At 49.7% G+C, this 24,404-nt stretch overlaps 1 protein-coding gene across 1 annotated transcript; it reads left to right on the plus strand.

The window, feature by feature from the left end:
* The first annotated feature begins 9,674 nt into the window (after positions 1–9,674).
* R3hdml (R3H domain containing like) lies at positions 9,675–18,329 on the plus strand. The gene is made up of 5 exons (XM_005327203.4): positions 9,675–10,069; positions 13,187–13,305; positions 14,485–14,617; positions 16,181–16,296; positions 17,754–18,329. The coding sequence occupies exons 1-5, from the start codon at positions 9,809–9,811 to the stop codon at positions 17,884–17,886; spliced, it is 762 nt and encodes a 253-aa protein (XP_005327260.1). The 5' UTR covers positions 9,675–9,808; the 3' UTR covers positions 17,887–18,329.
* Positions 18,330–24,404: the final 6,075 nt, after the last annotated feature.

Below are 24,404 nucleotides of genomic sequence, written 5' to 3' on the forward strand. Positions count from 1 at the left end.
CCTCGGGGATGGCTAGACACTCCCTGGAGGGAGGCAGCTGAGCAAAGCTTTTGTTTGCCAAAGGTGAAGCTGGCTGCCTGCCTCAGTGGAGAGGCTGCAAACGCCGCCTGTGCCCCCAACACACGTAAGCCCAGGTGTCCCATCATCTGAGTCCACCTGGGCACAGGGTCTGGTCAGCAGGATAGGCGCTGCAAAGCAGGGACACAGCTTCGCTCCTCTGCAGGTTACAGGGACAATGGCAGAAGGGCTCCCCCCAACCCTGCGTAGCCCCTTCAAGAGCTTTCTGCTTCCTCCTCTGGCCATGTCTTCTGTACCCCTATGGTGACTCCTATCTCAGACAGTCATAGGACCAAGGCCTGGGGGGAGAGAACTTCTGCTGCCTGAAGGAGTGTTGGTAAAACCAGAAAGAGACACAAGACTGGGACACACCCCAGCCTTAGGATGGTGGCCGCCTGAAAGGTCAGAGGGAGGGCATTGAGATCAAGGGCTTTTGGTGGTGCGGAGGATGTTCACGTCACATGTTTGTGCTTGGTGCACCCCTGTAATTCCAGTGGTTAAGGGGGCTGAGACTGGAGGATTGCAAGTTCAAAGCCAGCCTCAGCAATATCCAGATGCTAAGCAACTCCGTGAGACCCTGTCTCTAAATAAAATACAAAATAGGACTGGTGATGTGGTTGAGTGCCCTGAGTTCAATCTCTGGTTACAACCCCCCCCCCCAAAAAAAAGCCATTTAAAAATAGCTCATGCCCTAATCCCAGTGACTTGGGAGGCTGAGGCAGGAGAATCACAAGTTCCAGGCCAACCTCAGCAATGTAGTCAAGCCCTAAGCAATTTAATAAGACCCTATGTCAAATTTAGAGAGAGAGAGAGAGAGAGAGAGAGAGAGAGAGAGAGAGAGAAGAAGAAGGAGGAGGAGGAGGAGGAAGGAAGGAAGGAAGGAAGGAAGGAAGGAAGGAAGGAAGGAAGGAAGGAAGGAAGGAAGGAAGGAAGGGGCTGGGGATGTAGTTTAGTGTTAGAGCAACTCTCAGTTCAATCCTCAGAAAAGTAAAAGTAAATGTTAAGCTATACACTTGTATTTTATAAATGTTGTGTTTGTTATATTTCACAAAAAATGCTATTAAAACAAATAAATAAGCAAGTAACAACCGGAAAACAAGGAGTACCAGACAGGGAATAAAATTCCTAGGTTCTTGGAATAGTGATTATCAGATTGAGCCCAGTGGCTTGGCATTTTGTGTCTCACAAGGACCTCAGAGGTAGGTACAGTCATTACTCCTTTCTATGAATGGAAATACTAAGGCCAAGAGAGACTAAGAAATCTAGCCAAGGTCACATAAATAACAATCCAACAGAGCTGGGGCTCAGGCTAAGGTCTGGGTGCCCAGGGACAGAATGCCTAACCCCTACTCCCACTGCCTCCTGGGTCTGGAGGTCCCACTCTGAACTCATCTGCCCAATCCACAAGGTCACAGCACTTCACAAAGTTTACCAAGTCACAGTTGATAGGGTTTGGAGACCGTGTAGTACATAATTCAGAACATAGACCTGAGTTCAAGTCTAGATTGTTAATATTGGACGACCTGGGTCAAGTCATTTAATATGTTTCCACTCTTGTAAAAAAAAAATAATATCACGTCAACTTCGCTGTGGGGACATGTATGTGAAACCTTATTTTGCTGAGTGTTAGGGACACAATAAATGGTCACCTCTAAAATAAAGATTGTCTTTTTAGTAAGACAGGTAAAGTGTCACTGTCCCCATAGCCAGATGGGAAGGGTGACCCAGTTCCCACACTACAGAGAGTTGGCCGAAGGGTCCCACGGGTCCCCTGCGCCCCGCCCTGCTGCATTCTTAGGGTCCGCAGGAATGTGCGGCGGCGCTGGGGGCAGCGCCGGTGGCCGGCGGTGGGCGCTGACACCGAGGCTTTTCCGCTCCAGCTGCGCGGGCCCGCGACACAGCAAATTCCGCGGCCACACCTGGCTGTGCAGCTGTCCCGGCTGGACGCGGCAAGGATTCCCCAGTCCTCCCGCAGCCTGTCCCCGGCCCCCGAGGGCACGGCCTTGGCCCGGACTGCAGTGCTCGGGCGCGGCGCGGAGCTCTGGGTTCTGCAGCCAACTGCGCCGCGCTGCCCCGGGCTCCCCGCGGGCGCCACGGGCGGGGACGGCGGTGCCACTGAGGACGGACCTGGCCCACGGACCCGGCCGGCCCTCCTCCTCCTCGCTACACCTTTCCCCTCTGATCCAGGTGTGTGGGCTCAGTCCCTGCAAACACTCTGCCAACACCCCCACTTTGTGCACACAGTGGTGCTTGCTCCCTCTTAGCTGGGTTATCCTTAATAGAGGGACACCTCAGGTCACCCCTCCAGGCTTCATCCTGAGGGTGTGCCGGGAATCAGTCACTAGGGAGTTGGACAGAAGGAAATGCCCTTTCCCTGAAGGCTGAACACTCTTCCTCCCTTCCCTATCTTCCCTCTGCTTACCTGGAGCCCAGGGAGACCCAGGTCCATTTACCTCCGCTTACTTTTTGGGGTTACCAGAGATTGAACTCAGGGGCACTCGACCACTGAGCCTCACCCCCAGCCCTATTTTGTATTTTATTTAGAGACAGGATCTCACTGAGTTGATTAGCGGCTCACTTTTGCTGAGGTTGGCTTTGAACTCACGATCCTCCTGCCTCAGACTCCGGAGCCGCTGGGATTACAGGGTCGCGCCACTGCGCCTGGCACCTCCGTTTACTTTCAAGCAGTCTCTCCCATGGCTCTTGCTGTCTACCCTCAAAGGCTGCCCTAACTGGCCCTTTGTTAGTTTTTCAAATGCTCCCAGTTTTCTCCAGCCTCAGGGCCTCTGCACCAGTACTGCAAGAGACTCCCCCATGACCCAGCTTCTCCTGTGACTCAGCCAACCTCCTCATTTTTCCTGTTTTTTTTTTTTGAGTCATATATATATTACTAATATTATAATTAATGAAGTGTCTCAAAAGTTCTTGGGACATAGCTTCCATAGCAGTTTACAATCAGACATTTAACTTCCTCCAGAAGTTTCATTGGAGTTTGACTTGGGTTTGTGTGGATCTACAGATTAATCTGGATGAATTCACAACACAAGTTTGATGTGAGGCCCTGAAGATATGGAGACAAATTAGACACAGCTCCTTCTCTGGAAGAGCTTATTTGCTTATGATCTTCCTCTTTATTTCTTTTTTATTGGTGCAGTGTATTTGTACATAATGGTGGGGTTTGTTGTTACGTATTTGGCCAATATCCTTCCCTTTCTTTTCTTTTTTTTAGTTGTCAATGGACCTTTATTTTATTTATTTATATGTGGTGCTGAGAATCAAATCTGGGGCCCCCACACATGCTAGGCAAGTGCTCTACCACTGAGCCACAACCTCCCTTCCTCTTTATTTCATTTCATGAGAAATCTAGTTGGGCTCATCTTACTGGTGAGGAGGCAGAGGTTCACAGCTGATGTGATAACTTGTCCTAGGTCCCAGGGTAAGAGAGTGACGGGGCTAAGACTTCCACCCAGCTATGTCTGACTCAAAAATTTGACTCAAGACTACCCGACTGACACCTGTGTTCTCAGCTACTCAAGAGGCTGAGGCAGGAGGATCACAAATTAGAGGCCAGCCTGGGCAACTTAGACTCTGTCTAAAATAAATAAATAAATAAATAAATAAATAAAATGGCTGGGAATGTAGCTCAGAGGTAGGGCACCTCTGGGTTCAATCTCCAGTACTGGAAAACACACACACACACACACAAAAAAAAAAAAAAAAAAAAGCAAAACAAAACCCTTCATCGATTCAGCTCCTAGGTTTAGCTTGTGTGTGTCTCTTCAGGGTGCTCCTGTGTACTCAGAGTTGGAAAAGCATCTGGTCGTGCTGTGTGCCTGTTCCGTGGGATGGCGCCTTCTGTTGTGTGGGAGTTGGGGTCTTTGGTTATGTGTGTACATTGATGGGGGTTTTAGCAGTATATTGGGGAAGGCATGTATGTGCATGGGCAGGAAGTACACGTTGGAAAGACAAGAATGGTTTATTACCATCTGTGTGTGTGTGCTTTTCCTTATGTAGGATTTTAATCTTATACTTATTGAAATAATTATTTTAAACAAAGATTTTTACCATATATAGGCCTCAATTGTTTTAGTGAGGCATAACCTCAATTTGAAGTGCCCAATTTCTGTTTTTTTGGTGGTGCTGGGGATTGAACCTTGTGCATGTGAGGCAAGCACTCTACCAACTGAGCTATATCCCCAGCCCCATGAAACACCTCTAAATCTTGAGTGTACAACTAGAAGAACTTGGAACTTGGAACATAATATTCACCTGTGTAATCACTATGCAGATCACAATAGTAAACAAGGACAGATAATTTATAAAGAATCAGACAGGATGAGCTCAAAGACCCTCAACACAAAGACATGATAGATGGGCTGGGGATGTGGCTCAAGCGGTAGTGCACTCGCCTGGCATGCGTGCGGCCTGGGTTCGATCCTCAGCACCACATACAAACAAAGATGTTGTGTCCACCTAAAACTAAAAAATAAATATTTAAAAATTCTCTCTCTCTCTCTCTCTCTCTCTCTCTCTCTCTCTCTCTCTCTCTCTCCCTCCCTCCCTCCCTCCTCTCTCACTCTCTCTTTAAAAAAAAAAAAAAAAAAAAAAAAAAAAAAGACATGATAGATGTTTGTCAGGTGTGGTGGTGCACACTGGTAATCCCAGCAACTCAGGAGGCTGGGGCAGGAGGATCACAAATTCCAGGCCAGCCTCTGTAATTCAGCAAGAATCTGTCTCAAAATAAAATTTAAAAAGGGCTGGGGATGTAGCTCAGTGGTAATCCCCAGTACCAAAAAAAAAAAAAAAAGAATTGATAAATGTTTGAGGCAATGGAGATGCTAATTACCCTGTTTTGATCAATACGAATTATATACACATACTAAATTCTCACTCTTACCTTGTAAGTATATATAAGTGCTAGTTTAAAAAATTCACAACTGGGGCTGGGGATGTGGCTCAAGTGGTAGCACGCTCCTCTGGCATGCATGCGGCCCGGGTTCGATCCTCAGCACCACATACAAACAACAATGTTGTGTCCGCCAATAACTAAAAAATAAATTTAAAAAAAATTCTCTCCCTCTATCACTCTCTCTTTAAAAAAAAAAATTCACAACTGTGTACAGCCCACCTGAGGCGCTCCCCTTCCACCTGAGAACCCCATTGAGCCCCTGTTTTGACTTTGGTCAACCTGAGTTGGCTGTACCTGTCCTGAGCATTTCGTCTTTGGATTCACATAGTGCTTCTGTTTGAGGAGGCTGGTCGCTAATACTGAACGAACTGCAGTCGGCTAAACTCCTTCTGTTCCCACTGAACCTCCCGTAGTGGCTGAATAAGGCAGCACCTTTTCTGATTCCCATTTTACTGATGGGGAAACAGGCACAGAGAGGACCCATGACTTGCCTTGAGGTCACCCAGAATTGTGGAATCTGATTCCACAATTCTGGTCCTCATCCTTACACTGGGTCATCCTGCCTCCTTCTGGAAATCCGCAGGACAGGTGGTATTGCCATTAGGGTGCAGAGAGATCAACAGAGCCTGGAGCTCAGAGCTGCTTCCACACGGGGTTTGTTTGCGGAGGAGACAGTTCCTCTGAAGCCCTCATGAGTTTCACAGAGCTTGGGTCCTACCTGTGGTTTTCCACATGCCCCCTCCTCAGTTCTCTTCCTCTGACTGCTTGGATTCAGAGTGACACAGGTCTGGGTTGCTGTCCCAAGTCTGCCAGTTCCTGTGTGACCTTGGACAACTACTTAACCTCTGTGAACACCTTTCCTCAACTGAGATGATTTCTAAAGACCTTTGGTCTCCTCTCTCAAGTACCAGACTCCTGCTTCACCATCTTTTCTAAAAAAACTACTTTAAAAAGAATACTGTGTAAAAGTCAGAGAGACCTGGCACGGAATCCAATTTCCCCCGCAACTAGTTGTGTGAACTTGGGCAAATTCCTTGACCTCTCTGAGTTTCCATTTTCTTGTCTGTAGAATGGGGATCCTGATACTTAACCCATGGAGCTGAGAGGAGGCTTGAATGAAATCATGATGTGCACGAAACACTTAGAGCCTGCCGTCTCGTATGTGCTAAATGAAGCGGGGACTCTTAGGATCAATAATAATTGATCTCAGCAATTATTATTCACTGACAGCTTGCTCTGTGCCAGACATTGTGTCAAGTGTCCTAAGATGGACTAACTCATTTAGTCCTCACACTGATGCCTAGAGGTAGCTTCACCTAGTGAACGAGGAAACAGAGGCACAGAGACAATAAATAACTTGCTGCTGGTCACACAGGGCTGGGCCATGAACCAGGCTGTCAGGACATAGAGCCCGCCCCCTCTCCCACCAGGCTGTCCTGCCTTGGATCCTACTACACTCTGCGAGAATTTCCCCTTCCCTTGCCCAAGCCCAGAGAGAATTCCAATGGGGACATTGAAGGGGGCAATAGCAGACTCCAGCAGGGTAAAATCCAGAGGGGAGAAAAAAGGTTCTTACCCTGTGTGAGGTTGACAGCCCTTAACTTGGGCCACCCCAATTGCTTCCTGTCCCCACACCTGACATCTCTACCCTCTGCAAAGCTACCGTAGTGAAAGCAGGACCAGTCTATGCGGATGCAGATGCAGAGGGGGCTCATCAGATGAGGCGGCCTGGCAGGATTCTCTGTGGATGTGCAAACTCATGGGGTAAATGATGGGGGTTCTACCTGAGTGGCTCTGCTGCAGGCTGTGCTTTCCCCGGTGTCCATCTGTCTGTCTGTATTTATGAAGTGGCAATGATTGGGTACACATCCGGCTCTGCCACCCGATGATGAGGTCACGATGGGCAAATGACTTGCCCTCTGAGTGTCTGTTTCTTTATGCGTATAAAAGGGGGCTCCTGCTGCTGCTGGGATCCGCGTGCTCATCTTGCAGAGTGCTTCAGATGGCGCATTGTGGGACAGCCACTGGTCCAGACAGCTCAGATCCAGGTGGGCTTTTGTGTATTTATGCACGATGTTCATTTCCTGTACACTCTGTGGGAGAGGCTACGCAGGGCTGGGGGACGAGCTCTCTGTGATTCCAGGGAGCGGGGTGTGCCCACGAGAGAGCATCAGGACGTGCAGATGCACCCACACCCTGCCTGTGTTCGGGACCCCTGTTACTGCTCCACCCAGCTCCAGACCTTAGCCGCCGAAGCTCACACATGCCTCCTCTTGTCTTGTCTATACCATGGGTGGCATTCCTACCTCAAAGGCAGCCAAGAGGACGAACCCTCCATGGGAAGTTCTGCACCAATGCCCCCCGCCAGTCATGTGGAGTGACCGTGTCAGGCGTTCTGAGAGAGAGGGCATCACTTAGTCTCCTGGGGTCCCGAGCACCAGGGCCTCCCTGGGTTGCTGAGCTCGCCTTGGTGTACTGGGGACCCAGCCTCCTGAGTCACAAGAGCCCTAAGTTCACTTTTTCCAGAGGGACATCCAAGGCCCAGAGACAGACGAGGACTTGCCTCAGGACCCCAGCACGCTGGGTGCAGGGATGAGAGGACTGGCAGTCCTGGTTGGAGGGTCAGAGACCGCAGCCCTCACTGCTCTGCCCTTGTGCCTCCCCCAGCACTCAGCGGTCAGTCAGTGGCCGGCCAGGCTGGGGACTCTGCAGCAGTGGTAAGGTGTGGGCCTTGGCAGTGTGTGCTGTCTGGGCCACGGAGGTGGGGACTTGGCGGCTGCCTGGGGCAGGAATTCCATGTGTCTGGGGAAGACCTGGCTTGAGTTGCTGGGTCCCATCCCCCAGCCCTGTGCAGCCAGCTGGGCTAGGCTGGGCCTGCCCCCTCCAGACTGGGTTTAGCCTGGGGCTTCTCAGAGGTCGCTAGAAGAAGAGGCAGAGGGTGGCAGATACTTCTACCCTCATTTTTTGATACACCACTGTTACAGAAGAAACGTTTGTTATCTATGGAGGATTCAAGCCATCAAAGAGGAGCCGGGCACAGTGGTGCCCACCTATAACCCTAGTGGCTCTAGAGGCTGAGAGAGGAGGATCACGAGTTCAAAGCCAACTTCAGCAACAGCAGGGTGCTAAACAACTCAGTGAGCCCCTGTCTTTAAATAAAATACAAAGTAGGGCTGGGGATGTGGCTCAGTGGTAAAAACCCAAGTAATCAAAGAGGAGAATATAAGCTCTTGCTCATCCAGAATAGCTGAGATTTAACCACACACTCACATGTGTGTGCACACATCTGTACACTCAGGTGTGCACCAGGGCACACACATGTGACTCACATGTGCATGTAAGTGTATTTGCACACACGTAATGCCCAAGTGCAGAGCCACACAGGTACACAGAAATACACACACAGAGCTCCACACCGTGTACTTGCCACTGTACTGACTTCATGGATGTTAATTCATTTAATCTTACAACCGTGGATGGGGCAGGCAGCACCACTTCTTCCGCATGGTGGATGAGGAACAAGATGGCCAAAGAGCCATTGCTCCAGGACACCCAGTCAGTGTGAGGAATAGAAGGGACCTGAACCCAGGCCCGTGTCCTGCTGCATGGTGCTGCGTTTGATTGGCTTCATGGCGAATATCCTCCTAGGTCTTTTACCTAATGCATCTCTATCTGGTTTGGCCACAAAAAAAAAAAAAAAAAAAAAAAACATCCTGGGTCTGTTGCAGAGCCGCTGACTTGACTTTGGTCTCCTTCCTTCACCTCTTAGTGCTGGTTTCTTCATCTGTCCAGTGAGGGGTGTAGCTCCTGCCTCTGAGGGTTGGCCCAGATTATGCGTAATGCTCTCAGCCCTGGGCCTGGCACAGAGTAGGTGCTCATTAGCCAGGGCCGGCTTCAATGCCCACTCTGAGGCTGGATGTCTTGGTAGGGAGAATGGTCAGAAAACACTGTCCTGAGGTGAGGAGGCCTTAATGCGACAGGTCTGGGAGGCAGAAGCCCGGGAGGCCAGCCTGGGGTCTCCAGGAGAAGGGTGTGTCCTGCTGGATTCAGCACATCCCCGTTCTGCGCGCAGCCCAGAAGCAGCCCTGACACTCCGGGTGGAAGCAGATCAGTGGGGTGGGGAGGACTGGAGAGAAGGCCCAGGGATCAGCGGGCGGGGCCTCCCTGTCCAGTCTGGCTGGGCTGGAAGGGAGGGGGCTGTGGGGCCTGGGACGTCAGATGCCATCAGCTCCTGGGGGATGTTAAAGTCTCCGCACAGCCAGGCAGCCAGGTGTCTGTAGAGGTCCCCTGGGAACCACCTGTCCTGGATATGCGCTCTTGGGAGCTGCTTCCTGGTCCCCAAGATTCTCTGCTTCTCTGTACTTTCCTTCTCTGTGTTCTCTCTGCCATCTCCACCCGCCTCTTAATTCAAAGCTGCAGCACCTCAGGAGCAAGAGGGCCCTGCAGTGTGGTTGGGAGAGGTTGGCGCTGCCTCTGTGGGCATCTGCTGGGCCTTGGAGAGGGCTGGAGAAGAGGATGTCTGGTTGTCTGTCCCCTGGGTGGGCAGGACAGGGCCTGGCTTTGGCATGGTGGCTCGTCCCACCCCTGGGGGCTTGGTCTGTGTTAGCCACTGTCTGGGCATTCCTTCTCCTCACCCAACCCTCTCAGTCCACTGGGGTGGGGAGGAAGCAGCACTGGGCATCTGCACCAGAACTGGGTCAGGCCATCTTTGCCAAGTTCCCAGGGAGCAGCCTCCGGGCTGGCAATGCCCGTGGAGGACCTCAGGGCGTGCTGCTCTCCTGCCTGCCCCTTCTAGGCAGCTGGCTCTGACTGTACCAGGCCAACTTGTGCCCCCAGCCAGCTATGCCCCTGCTGCCCAGCGCTGTGGGCCTGGCAGGCCTGCTCCTCTGGGCAGGCCAGACAGCAGATGCCTCAATGGTGCCCAATGCCACCTTATCCCTGGGCCGACCTGAGGGCATGGCTGTGCAATCCCTGAGTGGCCTTGGGGTGCCCCGGTTCCGCAGGAAACGCCATCTCTCTGCCCAGGACATGAGTGCCTTATTGGATTATCACAATCACATTCGGGCCAGCGTGCACCCACCTGCCGCCAACATGGAGTACATGGTGAGTCCCTGTGCCTGACCCAGCACCCCTTCCAGCAAACACCAGCTTGCTCCTTGTGACCTGGAGTGACTGCCTTGGAAGGGCTAGCCAGTCTGGACCCACTAGCCAGTATCTGGGTGTCCTGTACACTGGGCAGGAATTAGTTTGCCCATTTTACAGATGAAGAAACTGAAGCAATTGCCCAGATCTTCCAGTGAATCTGGGGACAAGAATGCTATGTACAGAGCACCTTTGTGCACTAGGCACTGGGGGTGACCCTCTTCCATCAAAAGGATATCTTGTCTCCACTTTCCAAATTTTAAAATTGAGACTCAGAGAATTAATTTGCCCAAGGTCACCCAGCCAGGATTCTAAGCCAGCTGTGCCTGCTGCTAAGGTTTCAGTCTTAACCACCTCAATAGCCTAAGAATCATGACTCACACCAGGATCCTATAGGAGGTGGGTGGCCAAAGTCTCCAATGCTATTATCTCTTGGCCTGAGGGTTTGCCTGACATACCCGGATCACTGTTCCCAGAAAGCCCAAAGAGACAGGTACCTGGGGATCTCAGACTGAGGAAAGCCAGTCACTGGTTAGCGGAAGGAGACTGGGATATCTTTTTTCCCAAGAGGCAGGGCTGATGTCTCTCACCCCAGCCCTCCAGAAGTCAGACCCCCTGGAGTGGAGGACAATTTGCTCCTGTCACAACTCCTCCCTACCACCACTGTCCCAAACTGAGCTGGAGATAGAGGACTCCCAGCCCACAGGGATTTCTTCAGGGAAAGAGTTGCCACTCCACATCTCAGCCTACAGGTGAGCAGCTTGCCCCTCCATTTCTATACCAGCTCTGCTGGGAGTTGGCCCCATGCTGAGAGCTCAGGAGGGACCAGGCTCCTTCCCCTGTGGTGCATGCATTTGAGGAGAAAAAAAAATCAACAAGACACATATATATATGAGTGGGCATCACTTAGCCGCCTGGGGTCACTGATATATATCACCTCCTGGTGATATATATATATATAAAACAATCGGCAGGGATAGGAGCCCGGAAGCAGCAGCTCCAGCAAGGAGGGAGGGAGTCCTTATTTGTTCATTGAATCATTCATTTATTAACACAGGGACGGACACATAGAAAGCCCTCCTCTTTTCAAACAAATGACACATTTATTGAGCAGCACTGATGTATGTGACACTCACCCCAACTGGTGTTTAATTATTGCATGTGGCGTGGAACAGAGAAGTCCAGATTATCTCCCCCAAGGACCTCAGGGAGGGTCAGCGAGTGTCTTTAGTGTTTTCCTTCAACTCACCTCTTTCCTGTTTTCCCTACAAGATGGGAAGTGAGACGAGCCCCACAGGAGCTCTTTCCTGCACAGCCCCCAAGAAAGTCTGGTCTGGCTCCACATTCTCTTACACACCAGGATCAAAATGACTCATGCCTTGTTTGATGTCTCATTTCCTTGCTACACTGTGAGTCCTCAGTGCCCAGAAATATTGTTCAATATTTGCTGAGTGAACAAATAAGATCCCAGAGAATCCCAAGGACTCAGAGTTGGAAGGGAACTAGCATTTTATTTTATTTACTCATTCATTCTTTTGTTGATTTTGTTCTTTGTGGTGCTGGGGATGGAACTCAGGGCCACATACATGTTAGGCTGGTGCTCTACCACTAAGTTATACTCCCAGCCTGGAAGTATAATTTAGTGGTAGAGTGAAATATTTTCTGGCTGTAAAACTTGGGGAATTCATTCGTTGGAAAATTATAAAGCTGTTCAGAAGGATGAGGAAAGTATTTGATAGGCACTGAGGTGGAATCCTCACAAAAATAACCAGGCCTGATGGTGCATGCCTGTAATCCCAGCGGCTCAGGAGGCTGAGACAGGAGGATCACGAGTTCAAAACCAGTCTCAGCAAAAAGTGAGGGGCTAAGCAACTCAGTGAGACTCTAGATAAAATACAAAATAGGGCTGGGGATGTGGCTCAGTGTTCGAGTGCCCTAGTTCAATCCTGGTACCAAAAAAAAAAAAAAAAAAAATCACAAAGATAACCTATCTTGTCAAGTGAAGAGGGTGAGGTGCCAAAGAGTCTGGCAGGCTGCCATTTGTCAAAAAAAAAAAAAAGAAAGAAAGAAAAAGAAAAAAAATACACACTCACACACACACATAGTGTATGTATGTATCTATAAATATACGTATGTATATATATGTGTGGTATTCTTATATATGTATATGTATATATACACACATCTGTGCAAGTATAAAACAATTTCTGAAAACAGACACAGAAACAGTGATTGCCTCTGGGGGTCGGGTGTAGGTGGCTTCAGGGGCAGTGACAGGAAGGATGAGAGGCTCTTCAATTTTCCTCCTTTCAATATCTTATCTACTGATTTGTGCATGTTTCACTTTTTTTTTTTTCTGGTGCTGGGGATTGAACCCAGGGCCTTGTTCATGCAAGGCAAGCACTCTGCAACTGAGCTATATCCCCAGCCCTGTTTTCACATATTAAAAAACGCTTCTGAGTTAAACATAATTTTTTCTTTTTTTGCATGCATTGAACCTGGGCCTCATGCATGCTAGTCAAATGCACTACCATCAAGCCACATCCCCAGCCCTGAACTAAAATTTTTAAGTTAACATAAATATGTTTAGAAAATAGAATACGTGCCAGACATTGTGGCACACACCTGTCATCCCAGTGACTTGGGAGACTGAGACAAGGGGATCACAAATTTGGGAGCAGCCTCAGCAACTTGATGAGACCCTGCTTCACAAAATAAATATATAACATCCCTGGGTTCAATCCGCAGTATTGCATTTTAAAGAAAGAAAAGGAGGAAAAAATAGAATAATTATACCTTTAAAATCAGCCATCTTCCCTTCACCCTGGGCTCAGTCCTCTCTAGGGACCACCAAATGCCTGGACCACACTCAGAGTCAAGGCCTCAAACATGAGGCCCAGTGAAGGGAAAAGGGCATGGCACTGGGGTGGACCTCCACAGTGGACTTGGGGTTGACCTTGAGGCTTTCTTTTTCTAATCTGCCCAGTGGGTTTGTCGCAGAGTCCCAGGAGGTGGGGAGCAAGGCACTGGGCGCGTTCCTGGGGTGGGTGAGAAGAGCTTATGGCCTTTCTTCCCCAGGTATGGGATGAGCGACTGGCCAGTTCTGCCAAGGCCTGGGCCACCCAGTGCACCTGGGCCCATGGGCCCTCACCGCTGATGCGCTATGTGGGCCAGAACCTCTCCATCCATTCTGGCCGGTGAGTCAATCTCGTCCCTCCCTCCCTCCCTTCCTTGGACACACTGAGCATCGGCCCTGTCCCAGGTGCTGGACTACGTTGACAGGAGACCGAGCAGTCTCCTGCCCACTGAGCCTGCCCTTCTAGTTAGGACAGACAATGACAAAGGGGTGAACGAATAATCACTTAGATTGTTTCCGAGAGTTGGGGGATGAGAGCCCTGGCGGGGGGCATCCCAGGTCTACAGGTGCCCCCAAAAGTCTGAGAAAGACAGACCCACTCCTCCAGCCTGACTTGCCTCCCCCATTCCGACTCTTGAATCCGAGTCTGGGGAGTGAGTTCTAATCTGTGCAGCCCGGGGAAGGTTATTTCCGTGTCCCAACCTCAGTGTGCTGTCTGCAAAACAAGGTGTTGGCCAGGCTTGGCCCTTTCCTGACTTGCAGATTTCACAGGCCAGTAAAATGTCAAAGACATTTACGAGAGGGCCACACCATTGACATGTTCTTACTTTGCCAAATATGAACGTTAGGAAAACAATGCTGCCCCACACCTACCAATTGGCCATGACCCCAGCAGAGAAAGACAGATTCAGGGCTGCCCTTCACTGGAGCCCAGTGGGCTCCCAGGCCCTTTCCCAAGTCATCCACTTGCTGGGCCAGCCCCAGGCTTTAGGGGCCAAGAATGCTGTGTAGTCTGTCCCAAGGTCATGTCCCCTCTCCCTGCCACTAAAATTTCCTGCCGGACCCCACCCTTGCCCATAGTCATCACATGAGGAAACTGGAGTCAGGGGTAAAGATGGGCCATTGTGAATTACCACTGCAGGGTTCTTGGGTTGACTCACCAGGTCTGCCCTCTCCCCATCTCACAGTTCAGAGGCCTCACAGATGATCCAACAAGCCTTTCCTTTCCTAAAAATGCAAGTGCCTCTGTCTGAGATGCCCTTTGCAAGTTCAAGCTCTTTCCTGAGCACTTATTATGTGCCAGCTACAGGGAAGGCTTGACACAGCCTAACCCCACTGACCTTCAGAACACACCTGGGAGGTAAGTGTTTCTGTCCTCATTCCCATTTTAGAGAGGAGGAAACCAGGAAGAGAAGCAAAGTGACTCACCCAAGGTCACCAAGCAAATCCTGGGCAGTTGGCGGTACAGTGAATTTTCCATCCTCCCCCGCAGCTTCCTCCATGTTCTTGGCCTCCCCAGGTACCGCTCGGTGGTGGATCTCGTGAAGTCTTGGTCGGAGGAGAAGCAGCATTTCTTGTTTCCATCCCCAAAGGACTGTACCCCGCATTGCCCCTGGCACTGCAGTGGCCCTGTCTGCTCCCACTACACCCAGGTACCCCTCCTTCGGGGCTCAGGGCAGACACAGAACAAGCCCTGGTACCTAGAGGGAGAAGGATGGGTGGAACAGAAATGAGAATTCAAGCAGGGACCTTTGGAGATTCTGGAAAGTTCTGTGCATGTTGCATTGAGGTGAACCTTGTTTTATTCTGAGTGTCTTAGGAATTTTCCATTTTCTTTCTTTTTTTTTTTTTTTTTTTTTTAGTTTTTCGGTGGACACAACATCTTTATTTTATTTTTATGTGGTGCTGAGGATCGAACCCAGCGCCCCGCGCATGCCAGGCGGGAGCGCGCTACCACTTGAGCCATATCCCTACCCCCACCCCGAATTTTCCATTTTCTAAGATTCTCACTATATCTCTTTTTTCCCCCCCTTGGTTCTAGAAATCAAATCAAGGTTCTGTGTCTGCTAAGCAAGTGCTCTACCACTGAGCTACATCTCCAGCCCTTCTGTTTTTTGAAACGGCCCCATTAAGTTGCCAAGGCTAACCTCAAACTTGTGATACTCCTGCCTCAGCCTCCTGAGTCTCTGGGATTGCAGTTGTGTGCCACCATGCTCTGCTTTGTGCCTACTATCTTCAAAAAAGGGAAATGTCCCCAAATATTCCAAATACTATGGAACATTTTGAGGGATAATATTGAATACTGTGACACTAGGCAGAACGATACAATGCCATATTTGTTGTAATAGAATAGAAGCTTCCTACCATGTGACAGTTGGCTTCTTTCAGCTCCGTCTGTCTGTGACTCATTTGGAGTTAAATTCAAAACCTAACTTTGAGACCTTCTACAACATGACACCTAACCCAATTGTCCTTTCTTTTTTTTTTTTTTTTTTTTAAAGAGAGAGTGAGAGAGAGAGAGAGAGAGAATTTTTAATATTTATTTTTTAGTTCTCGGCAGACACAACATCTTTGTTTGTATGTGGTGCTGAGGATCGAACCCGGGCCGCATGCATGCCAGGCTAGCACGCTACCGCTTGAGCCACATCCCCAGCCCCCAAATGTCCTTTCTAACTTCCTAAGACACATTATTACTTCCACTTTACTAATGAAGAAATCAAGGTACACAGAGATAAAGAGATTTAGTCAAAGTCACACAGCAGGCACTATTGGGATACTAATCCAAGTGTATTTGATTCCAAAGTTTGTCTTGAACCTCTAACAAATACAACAATTATTTTCAAAGGTTGGTCACTAGGAGAAAATAAATAAATAAAATGAATAGAACAACACGTAGAAAATATTAGCTTATATTGCACACAATCAAACTAAACATTGGTTCAAAACCTTTTGTTTCAATTGTGTGTATGTGTGCATAACAATATGAAATTTATTCCTTATGGTTGGGTGTAGTAAAACCATATTTTGAGAAACATTATATTATAGTCTTAATGCCTCTAGCCCCCCACCCTGCCTCTACCTTGGGACACGTGGCCAACTCCCCAAGCAGACCTTACCTAATGCACCCACTGGACCCAATCCCAGGGGCCATGCACCCAAGGAACCTGGGCCCCACCCAGTCCCTCTCAGCACCCCTTGTTTTTGTGCCTCCTCAGATGGTGTGGGCATCCTCCAGTCAGCTGGGCTGCGCCATCCATACCTGTGCCAGCATCAGTGTCTGGGGCAGCACCTGGCATCAGGCGGTGTACCTGGTCTGCAACTACGCCATTAAGTAAGTACCTGCGCCAAGAGGGGGCTCCGGAACAGGAGGGGTCCTAAGAATTCAATGATGAGAAGATATGCACAGTATCCCTTCCTCTTTTCTACATACCCCATACAAGTTTGGTGTTTCAGAGAGGCCATTAATAATCCTTTTTCTTGCTGAGTGCCTTGGCGCATGTCTGTAATCCCAGCGGCTCAGAAGGCTCAGGCAGGAGGATCACGAGTTCAAAGCCAGCCTCAGCAAAATCCAGGCGCTAAGCAACTCAGTGGGACCCTGTCTCTAAGTAAAATACAAAATAGGGCTAAGGATGTGACTCTGTGGTCGAGTGCCCCTGAGTTCGATCATTGGTACCTTTCCCCCCAAAATTGTAATAGTCCTTTTTTTTCACCCAAGTTTCAAAATCCCTTGGGAGAGGCAGAGACCCCCTTCTCTCCATGCTCCAGTTACGCTCAAGGGCTAATTATGTAGCCACATCTGCACAGTGTTCTTAAATCACAAGGTTTTCTCACAGGTTATCTCACATAATTTTTACAGGCACTATTTCTTTTATTTAGTTTATGCAGAGGATAAAATCAAGTTTCAAGAAATGAGGTGGAAAAAAAAAAGAAAGAAATGAGGTGGCTCAGCCTGTCACCAAGACCAGAAGCCAGGACCAGAGCTCAGATCTGCTTCCTCCAGGGGAAATGGGGGAATAAGAAGATCAGTGCTAGGGCTGGGGATGTGGCTCAAGCGGTAGCGTGCTCGCCTGGCATGCGTGCAGCCCGAGTTCGATCCTCAGCACCATATACCAACAAAGATGTTGTGTCCGCCGAGAACTAAAAAATAAATATTAAAAATTCTCTCTCTCCTCTTTCACTGTCTCTTAAAAAAAAAAAAAAAAAGAAGATCAGTGCTTGCAGGGACTCTCCTTTGCCAGGCCTGATGCCCTGTCCTGTATGTGTTGCCTTGTCCCTGATGTCAATCCAGTAATGAGGACATGGTTTTAAGAAAAAGGAAAAAGAAGGTTTACTGCTTTGCTAGCCTTTGCAAAGAGGAGAAGCACAGAGGAGTCCTGCCCCAAAGACAATGATTTTGCCCATCTACAGGAACAGGGGGCTTTTATAGAGGTCATTCAGAGAAAATGAGATTAGGGAAGAGAGATCAGGAAGGAGAAGTTTAGGGAAAAACAGATCAAGGAGGAAAAGGTCAGGGAGAAGAATGCTGGGAAAAAGAAAAAGGTGAGTTTCAAAGCCACAAGGGGTGTAGTCAGCACCAAGTGAGCACCTGTCACACATGCTCACAGCCCTCCATCTGAGCCTCGCTGCACCCCCAAGAGGGAAGGGCCTTCTGGTGCCTTTGCAGATGAAAACTTGCCCAGGGTCAGAGAGCCCCGGTGGCTGGGCAGAGGTTCTGAAGTCTGTGAGAAGCTTGCTTACTTAAATCTCCTGTCTCCTAACCCTTCTTCCCTGGGACATTTTCTCTTCCAGGGGTAACTGGATCGGTGAGGCTCCGTACAAGATGGGGAAGCCATGCTCCGCCTGTCCCCCCAGTTACCAAGGCAGCTGCAATAGCAACATGTGCTTCTCTGGGCTCAAATCCAACAGGCTCCTGTGGACCTGAACTCTCCCAGGGCTCTGGGGCACCCACTGGGCCCCATCCTCCAAGGGTTGCCCCCAAAGACAGTGTGGAGGAACAATTATTTCAAAACGTTTTTGCTAGTGCATTGTAATTCTGCAGCGGCATTCATTGTGACCTATTCAGACATGCACACATCACAACTTGATCAATTTCATTCTCCAGTTCCTCCCTCCCCAACTCCCTTTCTCAACTCTACTGGTCTCCATTAAATCTTTAAAATCGGTGCTTTATTTCTATACCTAAAAGTGGGATTTGTTGGGATATATTCATACATGTGCAAGGAATTTAAAAAAAAAAAAAAAAAAAAAAAGGACAGGGACAGGAATTGGGTTGCCCCCAATGAAGAACTGGCTTTTCCCTCCTAGATTCTCTTTGCTCAATGTCCAGCCTGTGTCAGAAGAAAGGGACCTTCTGGCCTTCCCCCTTTCTTTAGTCGCAGCTTTCTTTTCTCAGGTCTCAGGGGAGACCCTCCTTTAGAACTCGGATCTCAGAGCGCTGGGGCTGTGTGGAACAGAACTGCCAGCTCATTTTGCCTCTCTGGTTCCAACCCAAGACTGTCCACTCAACGAAAAGCACTTATTTGACAATCTTTGTCTTAAAACCCAACTTCGCTCATCCCTTGCCAGCAGCTTGGGCTGTCATGAGGGTTTGCTCTTCCCCCTGTGCCACGTGTGTTTTGGGTCCAAGATTTTGAAAACCAGTGAAATTAGTTTATGGACACCCCCTCCCCCAGGCCCACAGGGTCCAGCCCCCTTTGTCAGATGGGGAGGTTCAGAGAGGGTGGATACCAAGCTGGAGCTCAGCTTCCCCGCTCCTCGGGTCTCCTGGTACTTCTCTAGGCTCAGGACTGAGAAGCAGAAGCCCCGGGCTCTGTCCTTTCTCGGTGTCTCTGTCTCAGCCTCATCCCTCTTTGTCAGCTCTGCCCTGTTTTTCCTTTCCAGTCTCCCGCCTCTGGAGTCTCTTTTTCTCCCCTACAATCTCATTCTCATTCCAATAAACCATTTCCCTCTCCGCACCCATCCCACCCAGAGATCACAGCACACAAAGGCCCTTTTGTCTCCAAAGATAGTAAAATCTCCTCCCTCAGGCCTTGTCCTCCAGCTGGGCCCCGCCCTGAACAGGCTCAGGGACTGAAAATAGACCCTTTCTGCACAGGCCCCCACACTGACCTGGATGGAGCGTGTTTTCTTCCCTCTTGATCATCCCTACCTGGGCTGGACCTGGATATGGCACCCATCCCCTCCCTGACGCTCCTGTAGTAAAGTCCTTAGAGATCCGAGGCAGTGGACCTTTCTGACCTCTGAGCTTCCAGGAGGGTCAAAAGACAAGGGAAGGCGAGTGGGTAGGAGGGGTGGGGGTGGCGCCAGGGGGAAGCAGCCTCCTGGAAGAGCCGGGGAGGGGCTGACAGCCAGGGACCTCCTAGCAAAGGTCAGATCCGTGCGCTGGGGTAGGTAGCTCTGTCACTCCATTTTGCAGAAGAGAAAAATGGGGCTCAGAGTGAGTCTCAGTTTCCAAATTCTGGAAAGGATTGGAATAAGGGGATCAATGTTGCAGGTTCATTATTCACAGGTAATGTCCTTCTTGGGAGGGGTGGAGTTTTAAATGTTCTTTCTTTTAAAAAACAATAGTGATAGTAAATATTAGATTAAAAAATATATTCATGGACCCTCATAAGGGAGAAAAATGGTTTTCCAACTCTATATCAATTTCCCAAAATGTTCTGGAGGTGTAAGTGGCAGGGGACCCTCTGGGGTCAGTGGCATCATAGACTCACACAGCGAGTAAGGAGCAGAACTGGGATTTACATTCAGCCTCCTCTGCTTCCAAGGCCTGTGTTGTCCTGGGTCCTGAGTACCCAGATAAGGAGAATGACAATCCCTGGCATTTATGAAGTGCTTGGATGGGAGTCCCTTGGGCTCTTGATCCCATTGAATGACCACAGCCACTTTAAGTGACAGGTAGTGTTCCAATCCCCACTTTACAGAAGCTACATCTGATCCTATTCCCTATGAGGTAGACAGGCCATGTTTTAAGCCCCCACTCTCCTGCCTCTCAGCTAAGAGACACCTTGACGTTTGACAAATGTACAGACAATTAAGAAAAAAAAAAAAAAAGCCACTATAGCATGGGAATTCAAGATGATCTCCCGGATTCACCATTTCTGATACAGCCTTTAGGAAGAGCCTGGGCCAAAGGAGGAATGGGGATGGGTGCAGTGGTACTGTCACAGAGGTTCACTTGATGCTGTGACTATATCCCCTGTGGCCTTGAAACTTGTGTGTTTTTTTTCTTTTCCCCAACCTTCTCCTCCCTGATCTTCTCTTTTCTGATCTCTCCTCCCTAATCTCACTTTCTCTGAATCACCTCTAATAAAAGCCCCCTATTCCTGAGGATGGGCAGAATCATAGCCTTGGGAGAGGAGTACCCAAGCAATAAATCTTCTTTATTTCTTTTTCTAAAAACCATGTCCTCTTAATTGGATAGGCATCAGGGACAAGAACCAAGCTTTCAGCAACAGTAGCCCTTGTAATCTGCCAGCTTCTTGGGAGGCTGAGACAGGAGGATCACAAGTTTGAAGCCAGCCCAGGCAATTTGGTGAGAATGTGTCTCAAGATGAAAAATAAAAAGGACTGGGGATGTAGCTCGGTGATCGAGTGCCCCTGATCTCCATCCCCAGTGTGGAGAAGAAAAAAAAAAGTTTTTAAATACACAAAGAGGAAATAAGCAAGTTGGCTTCTTTCATGCTGCTGTGCCTTGGACATTGCGGACTCAGATCCGCAGAGGGGACAAGGACTTGCCAGTCTGGCTTATTGCAGGGCTTTCCCAGTGGAGGGGAAAACCGTGGTGCAGAGAAAGATAACATTTGAACCTCTGCAAAATGTTGGAGTGTTTGAAGACCTTCACGGCCACTCTCATCTGATAACTCATTGACTCAATCTATTCTGCAACCAAGATGGTTGACCCTGGAGCCAGACTGCCTGCATACAAACTGTACTTAGTGGCTGCATGTGGTCTCAGTGATTCAGGCTTATCTGTAAAGGGGGACACTGATAGTTTCTGCCTCATAAAGTCATTCAAAACATTGCACAAATGAATACACAGAAAGCACTTTAAGTGCACCTAGCACATAGCTAAATGAAAGTCTCAGCTCTGGCCAGGTATGGTGGTGCACACCTGTAAGCGCAGTGACTCAGGAGGTTGAGGCAGAAGGTTTTAGGCCAGCCTCAGCAACTGAGCAGGTCCAAAGCAACTTAGTGAAACCCTGTCTCAAGAAATAGAAAGGACTGGGGATGTGGCTCAGTGGTAAAAGCTCCCTGAGTTCAATCCCCAGTACTCCCGACCCTCCAAAATATTTTCAGCTCTGAGCATAGTGGCCATTAATATACACGAGGGGTGGGCAAACAACAGCCCATAGCCAAATCAGGTCCATTTTGTAAATGATGTTTTTTGTTGAAGTGTAGCTGTGCTTCTTGGTCCTTGCTGCCCACAGCTCCCTTGGTGCTTCAGTGGCAGAGAGGAGGAGTTGACACAGACACTATGTGGCTCTCAGAGTCCAAGACATCTACTACATGGTCCCTTGCCGAAAAGGTTTGCTGATCCCTGAGATCAGTAGTGGTCCAGTTCTCCAACAGGGGCTGCCAGGTAGTAAACGGAAGATGAACATAAATGCTTTATTGGAACTGAAATGCTACCCAGGAGAAGAACAGGGAATTATTTTATTTGTTTTTTAATATGATGCATTTATTTATTTACTTATTATTGATTTTATTATTATTTTTTTAAATGCACGACAACAGTGTAAGGCATTATAATCCTTATTATACACATAGAGCACCAGAACAGGGAATTGTAAGATAAGAACACAGTCTAAACTAGAATGGATGGTCTGGTAGGTCTTCCTGCAGAGGGATTTATTTTTAAACAGACTGTATTTCTTTTTCTTTTCTTTTTAAAAAATATTTTAAAATTGTTGATGGACCTTTAATTTATTTATTGGTATGTGATGCTGAGAATCGAACCCAGTGCCTCACGCCTGCCAGGCAACGTGCTACCACTAAGCCCCACCCCCCACCCCCCCAGGCCCAAACGTATTTCTTTTAGAACAGTTTTTGGTTCACAGCAAAATGGGGAGGAAGTGCAGAGAGTTCCTGTGCACCGCTCATGTTCACCTATGCATAACTTTGCTCCATGTGAGAGGCGTGATTTTGGATGAAGAGAAGCTGGTCAGGTTCTGGGGAAGAGAGGGCCGTGTGGGTGGAGGGCTGGGGAGAGGGTGCCCAGCAATGCCAGGGTGAGAAGATCTCCTGGGTGTTGGGGGAAGAGAGTGAGATGACTCACCCTCGGGAGGGAGGTGGGGGCCATCAACAGTCTTGGAACCTCAGTCAAGGGCAATGGCCCAGCAGGTAGGGATTCTAGCCCTAGAATGACACGATCGAGTTTTCACTGCAAAAGAAAGATCTGACCTCATCCATAGAGAACAAATTTGGGGAGGGCCAGAGAAGATGCTGGGAGTAGACAAGAGGCCTTTCACTGACTCAGGGTAAGAGGAAGGTGGCTTGAGCCAAGCTGAGAAGGAGATGGAGGGCCCAGGTGTTAGGAGTGGGGATCAGGGCTGCAGACACAGGTGCGCCCCCAGGAAGGAGGTGAAGGAAGTGCGGACGGACCCAGCTGAACTGTTGCCTTTGCCAGTGAGGCTCTGGGAGGGCTGGTTTAGGCTGGGGACTAGTGGTCAAGTGGATTGAAGTGGAAAAGTGTTGAGGAGAGCGAGGTCTGACATGGAGGTGGAGAGGGAGACAGATGGAGGAGCAGGGAAACCCAGTGGGAGTTCTGGGAGTGTGGAAGGGCCCTTCCCGGTCAGTGATCATGAGCTGCTGGTGGGCCATCCCTCCTTGGTTTGGTCTCAGCAGCAATTGGCCGCCTGGGTCCGGGTTTGGAGGTGCAGGAATGACATCTGCTTGCTCATTGCCATGCCACCGGAGTCTAGTACAGGGCCTGGGATGGAATCACTTCCCAATAAACCTGCCAGAAGAATGGGAGCCCAAGGGTTGTCTCCTAGCAATTCTCTGCACCACCCTGAGACACCAAGAGCACCTTCTCAGACTCAACTCCTCATCTCCATGTCTAGTGAGGCAGGGCAGGGCCTGTGTGCAGCCCCCAGCACCTAGCAAGACACATTAAACTCAGCGCTTCCCTCTTCTCTCCTCTCCCTCAGCCTCCCCCTCTCCTGCATCACGCCACGCCCACAGTTTGGAGCCATAAAACTCCACCCAATCTGGACTCTCACCTCAGGGCCCTCTTGCCCAGTTCCTTCCCTCAAGTTGAGGACTGACCCCCTTACTTCTGGCCCCAGGAGCTCCTACCCCGAGAGTGCAGGTCTGGGGCCTGAGTGGACCTCAGGTCTGGCCAGGTCGCCGTTGCCATGGCAATAGCGACAGTCCCCAGCCACAGGTTCCCTAAGTGACTGGTTACTCTTTAACGTATCCACCCACCTTGGGTGATTAGAAGAATCAATAAGATAACCGGGTGGTAGCAGCTGGCTGTGCTCACTGCCTTCCTGGTGGACGGGCGCCTGGTGACCGCGCTGCTGCCGTGTGGGGGTACCCCCGCTCCTCCATGCCCCCCGAGTGTCCAGCTGGCTGCACTAGGTCATGGTCAGTGTGAATACGCCCCTCGGGGCTCCCGTGGACAGCACTTATGGTGAGTGGGGCCAGTGGCTGGGGCTGGGGAGGACTGGACAGGGTGGGACTGTGATAAGGTTTTGAAGGCCGTAGATCACCCTCCGATGTGTTTCTGACAAAGTGAAGGTCCTCCTAGGGCTCTTATAGAGTGGCAGGAGCCACGGAGTTGGCGCGTGGCTTGCTTCCCTAGGGTCTCCAACAGGGGCATGGCCTGTGTGCGGTGGAAAGAGCTCGGTACGGCGGCTGGAGCTCTGGGCTTGGGTTTGGTTCATGCTGCCTAGGAATACATCGAGGGGTCCCAAGACGCCACAGAATGACCCAGACCAATAACACTAGCTCACAGAGAACCGTGGCTGGGCCCAGCTCAAGTTGCCACGCGTGGTCACGCTGGGGTGGGGACTTGAGCGAATGATCCCAAGGGAGGGTCAGCTTGGTTCCTCCCTATCTCTGTTGGTGCTGGAGAGAACCCAAGGGAAAGAGACATCAAGCCCTGCCCAACGTGGGGTGTCAGGAGCTGAGGCTGTTCTCGTGCCTCAAGGAGTGTCACTGTGTTGCAACCAACAGTGGGATCTAGACTAGAGGTGCCCGAATGTCCTCAGTAGATGGAGTAGAGGTTCGTCTAAGATGGAATGCCATCCCATCCTTGAAGGAAAAAGAGCAGATCTGTGTGCAGATGGGGAAGAACCTCCAAATTCCAGTAAGTGGAAAGAGCCAGCTGAAGACCGACCGGGGTGTCATTTCTGATTACAAAGCGCATATTGATGTATAGGTGTGCACATGTACTTGTATTTGCACAGAAAATTCCATGGGAAGACACACAAA

Source organism: Ictidomys tridecemlineatus, chromosome 5, assembly GCF_052094955.1.
Source record: "Ictidomys tridecemlineatus isolate mIctTri1 chromosome 5, mIctTri1.hap1, whole genome shotgun sequence".
Taxonomy (NCBI): Eukaryota; Metazoa; Chordata; class Mammalia; order Rodentia; family Sciuridae; genus Ictidomys; species Ictidomys tridecemlineatus.

Coding starts and splice junctions, on each gene's coding strand:
- R3hdml (XM_005327203.4), top strand. CDS start 9,809: ATGCCCCTGCTGCCCAGCGCTGTGGGCCTGGCAGGCCTGCTCCTCTGG. Junction 13,306..14,484: donor CTCTCCATCCATTCTGGCCG/GTGAGTCAATCT, acceptor TGGCCTCCCCAG/GTACCGCTCGGTGGTGGATC. Junction 16,297..17,753: donor GTCTGCAACTACGCCATTAA/GTAAGTACCTGC, acceptor TTTCTCTTCCAG/GGGTAACTGGATCGGTGAGG.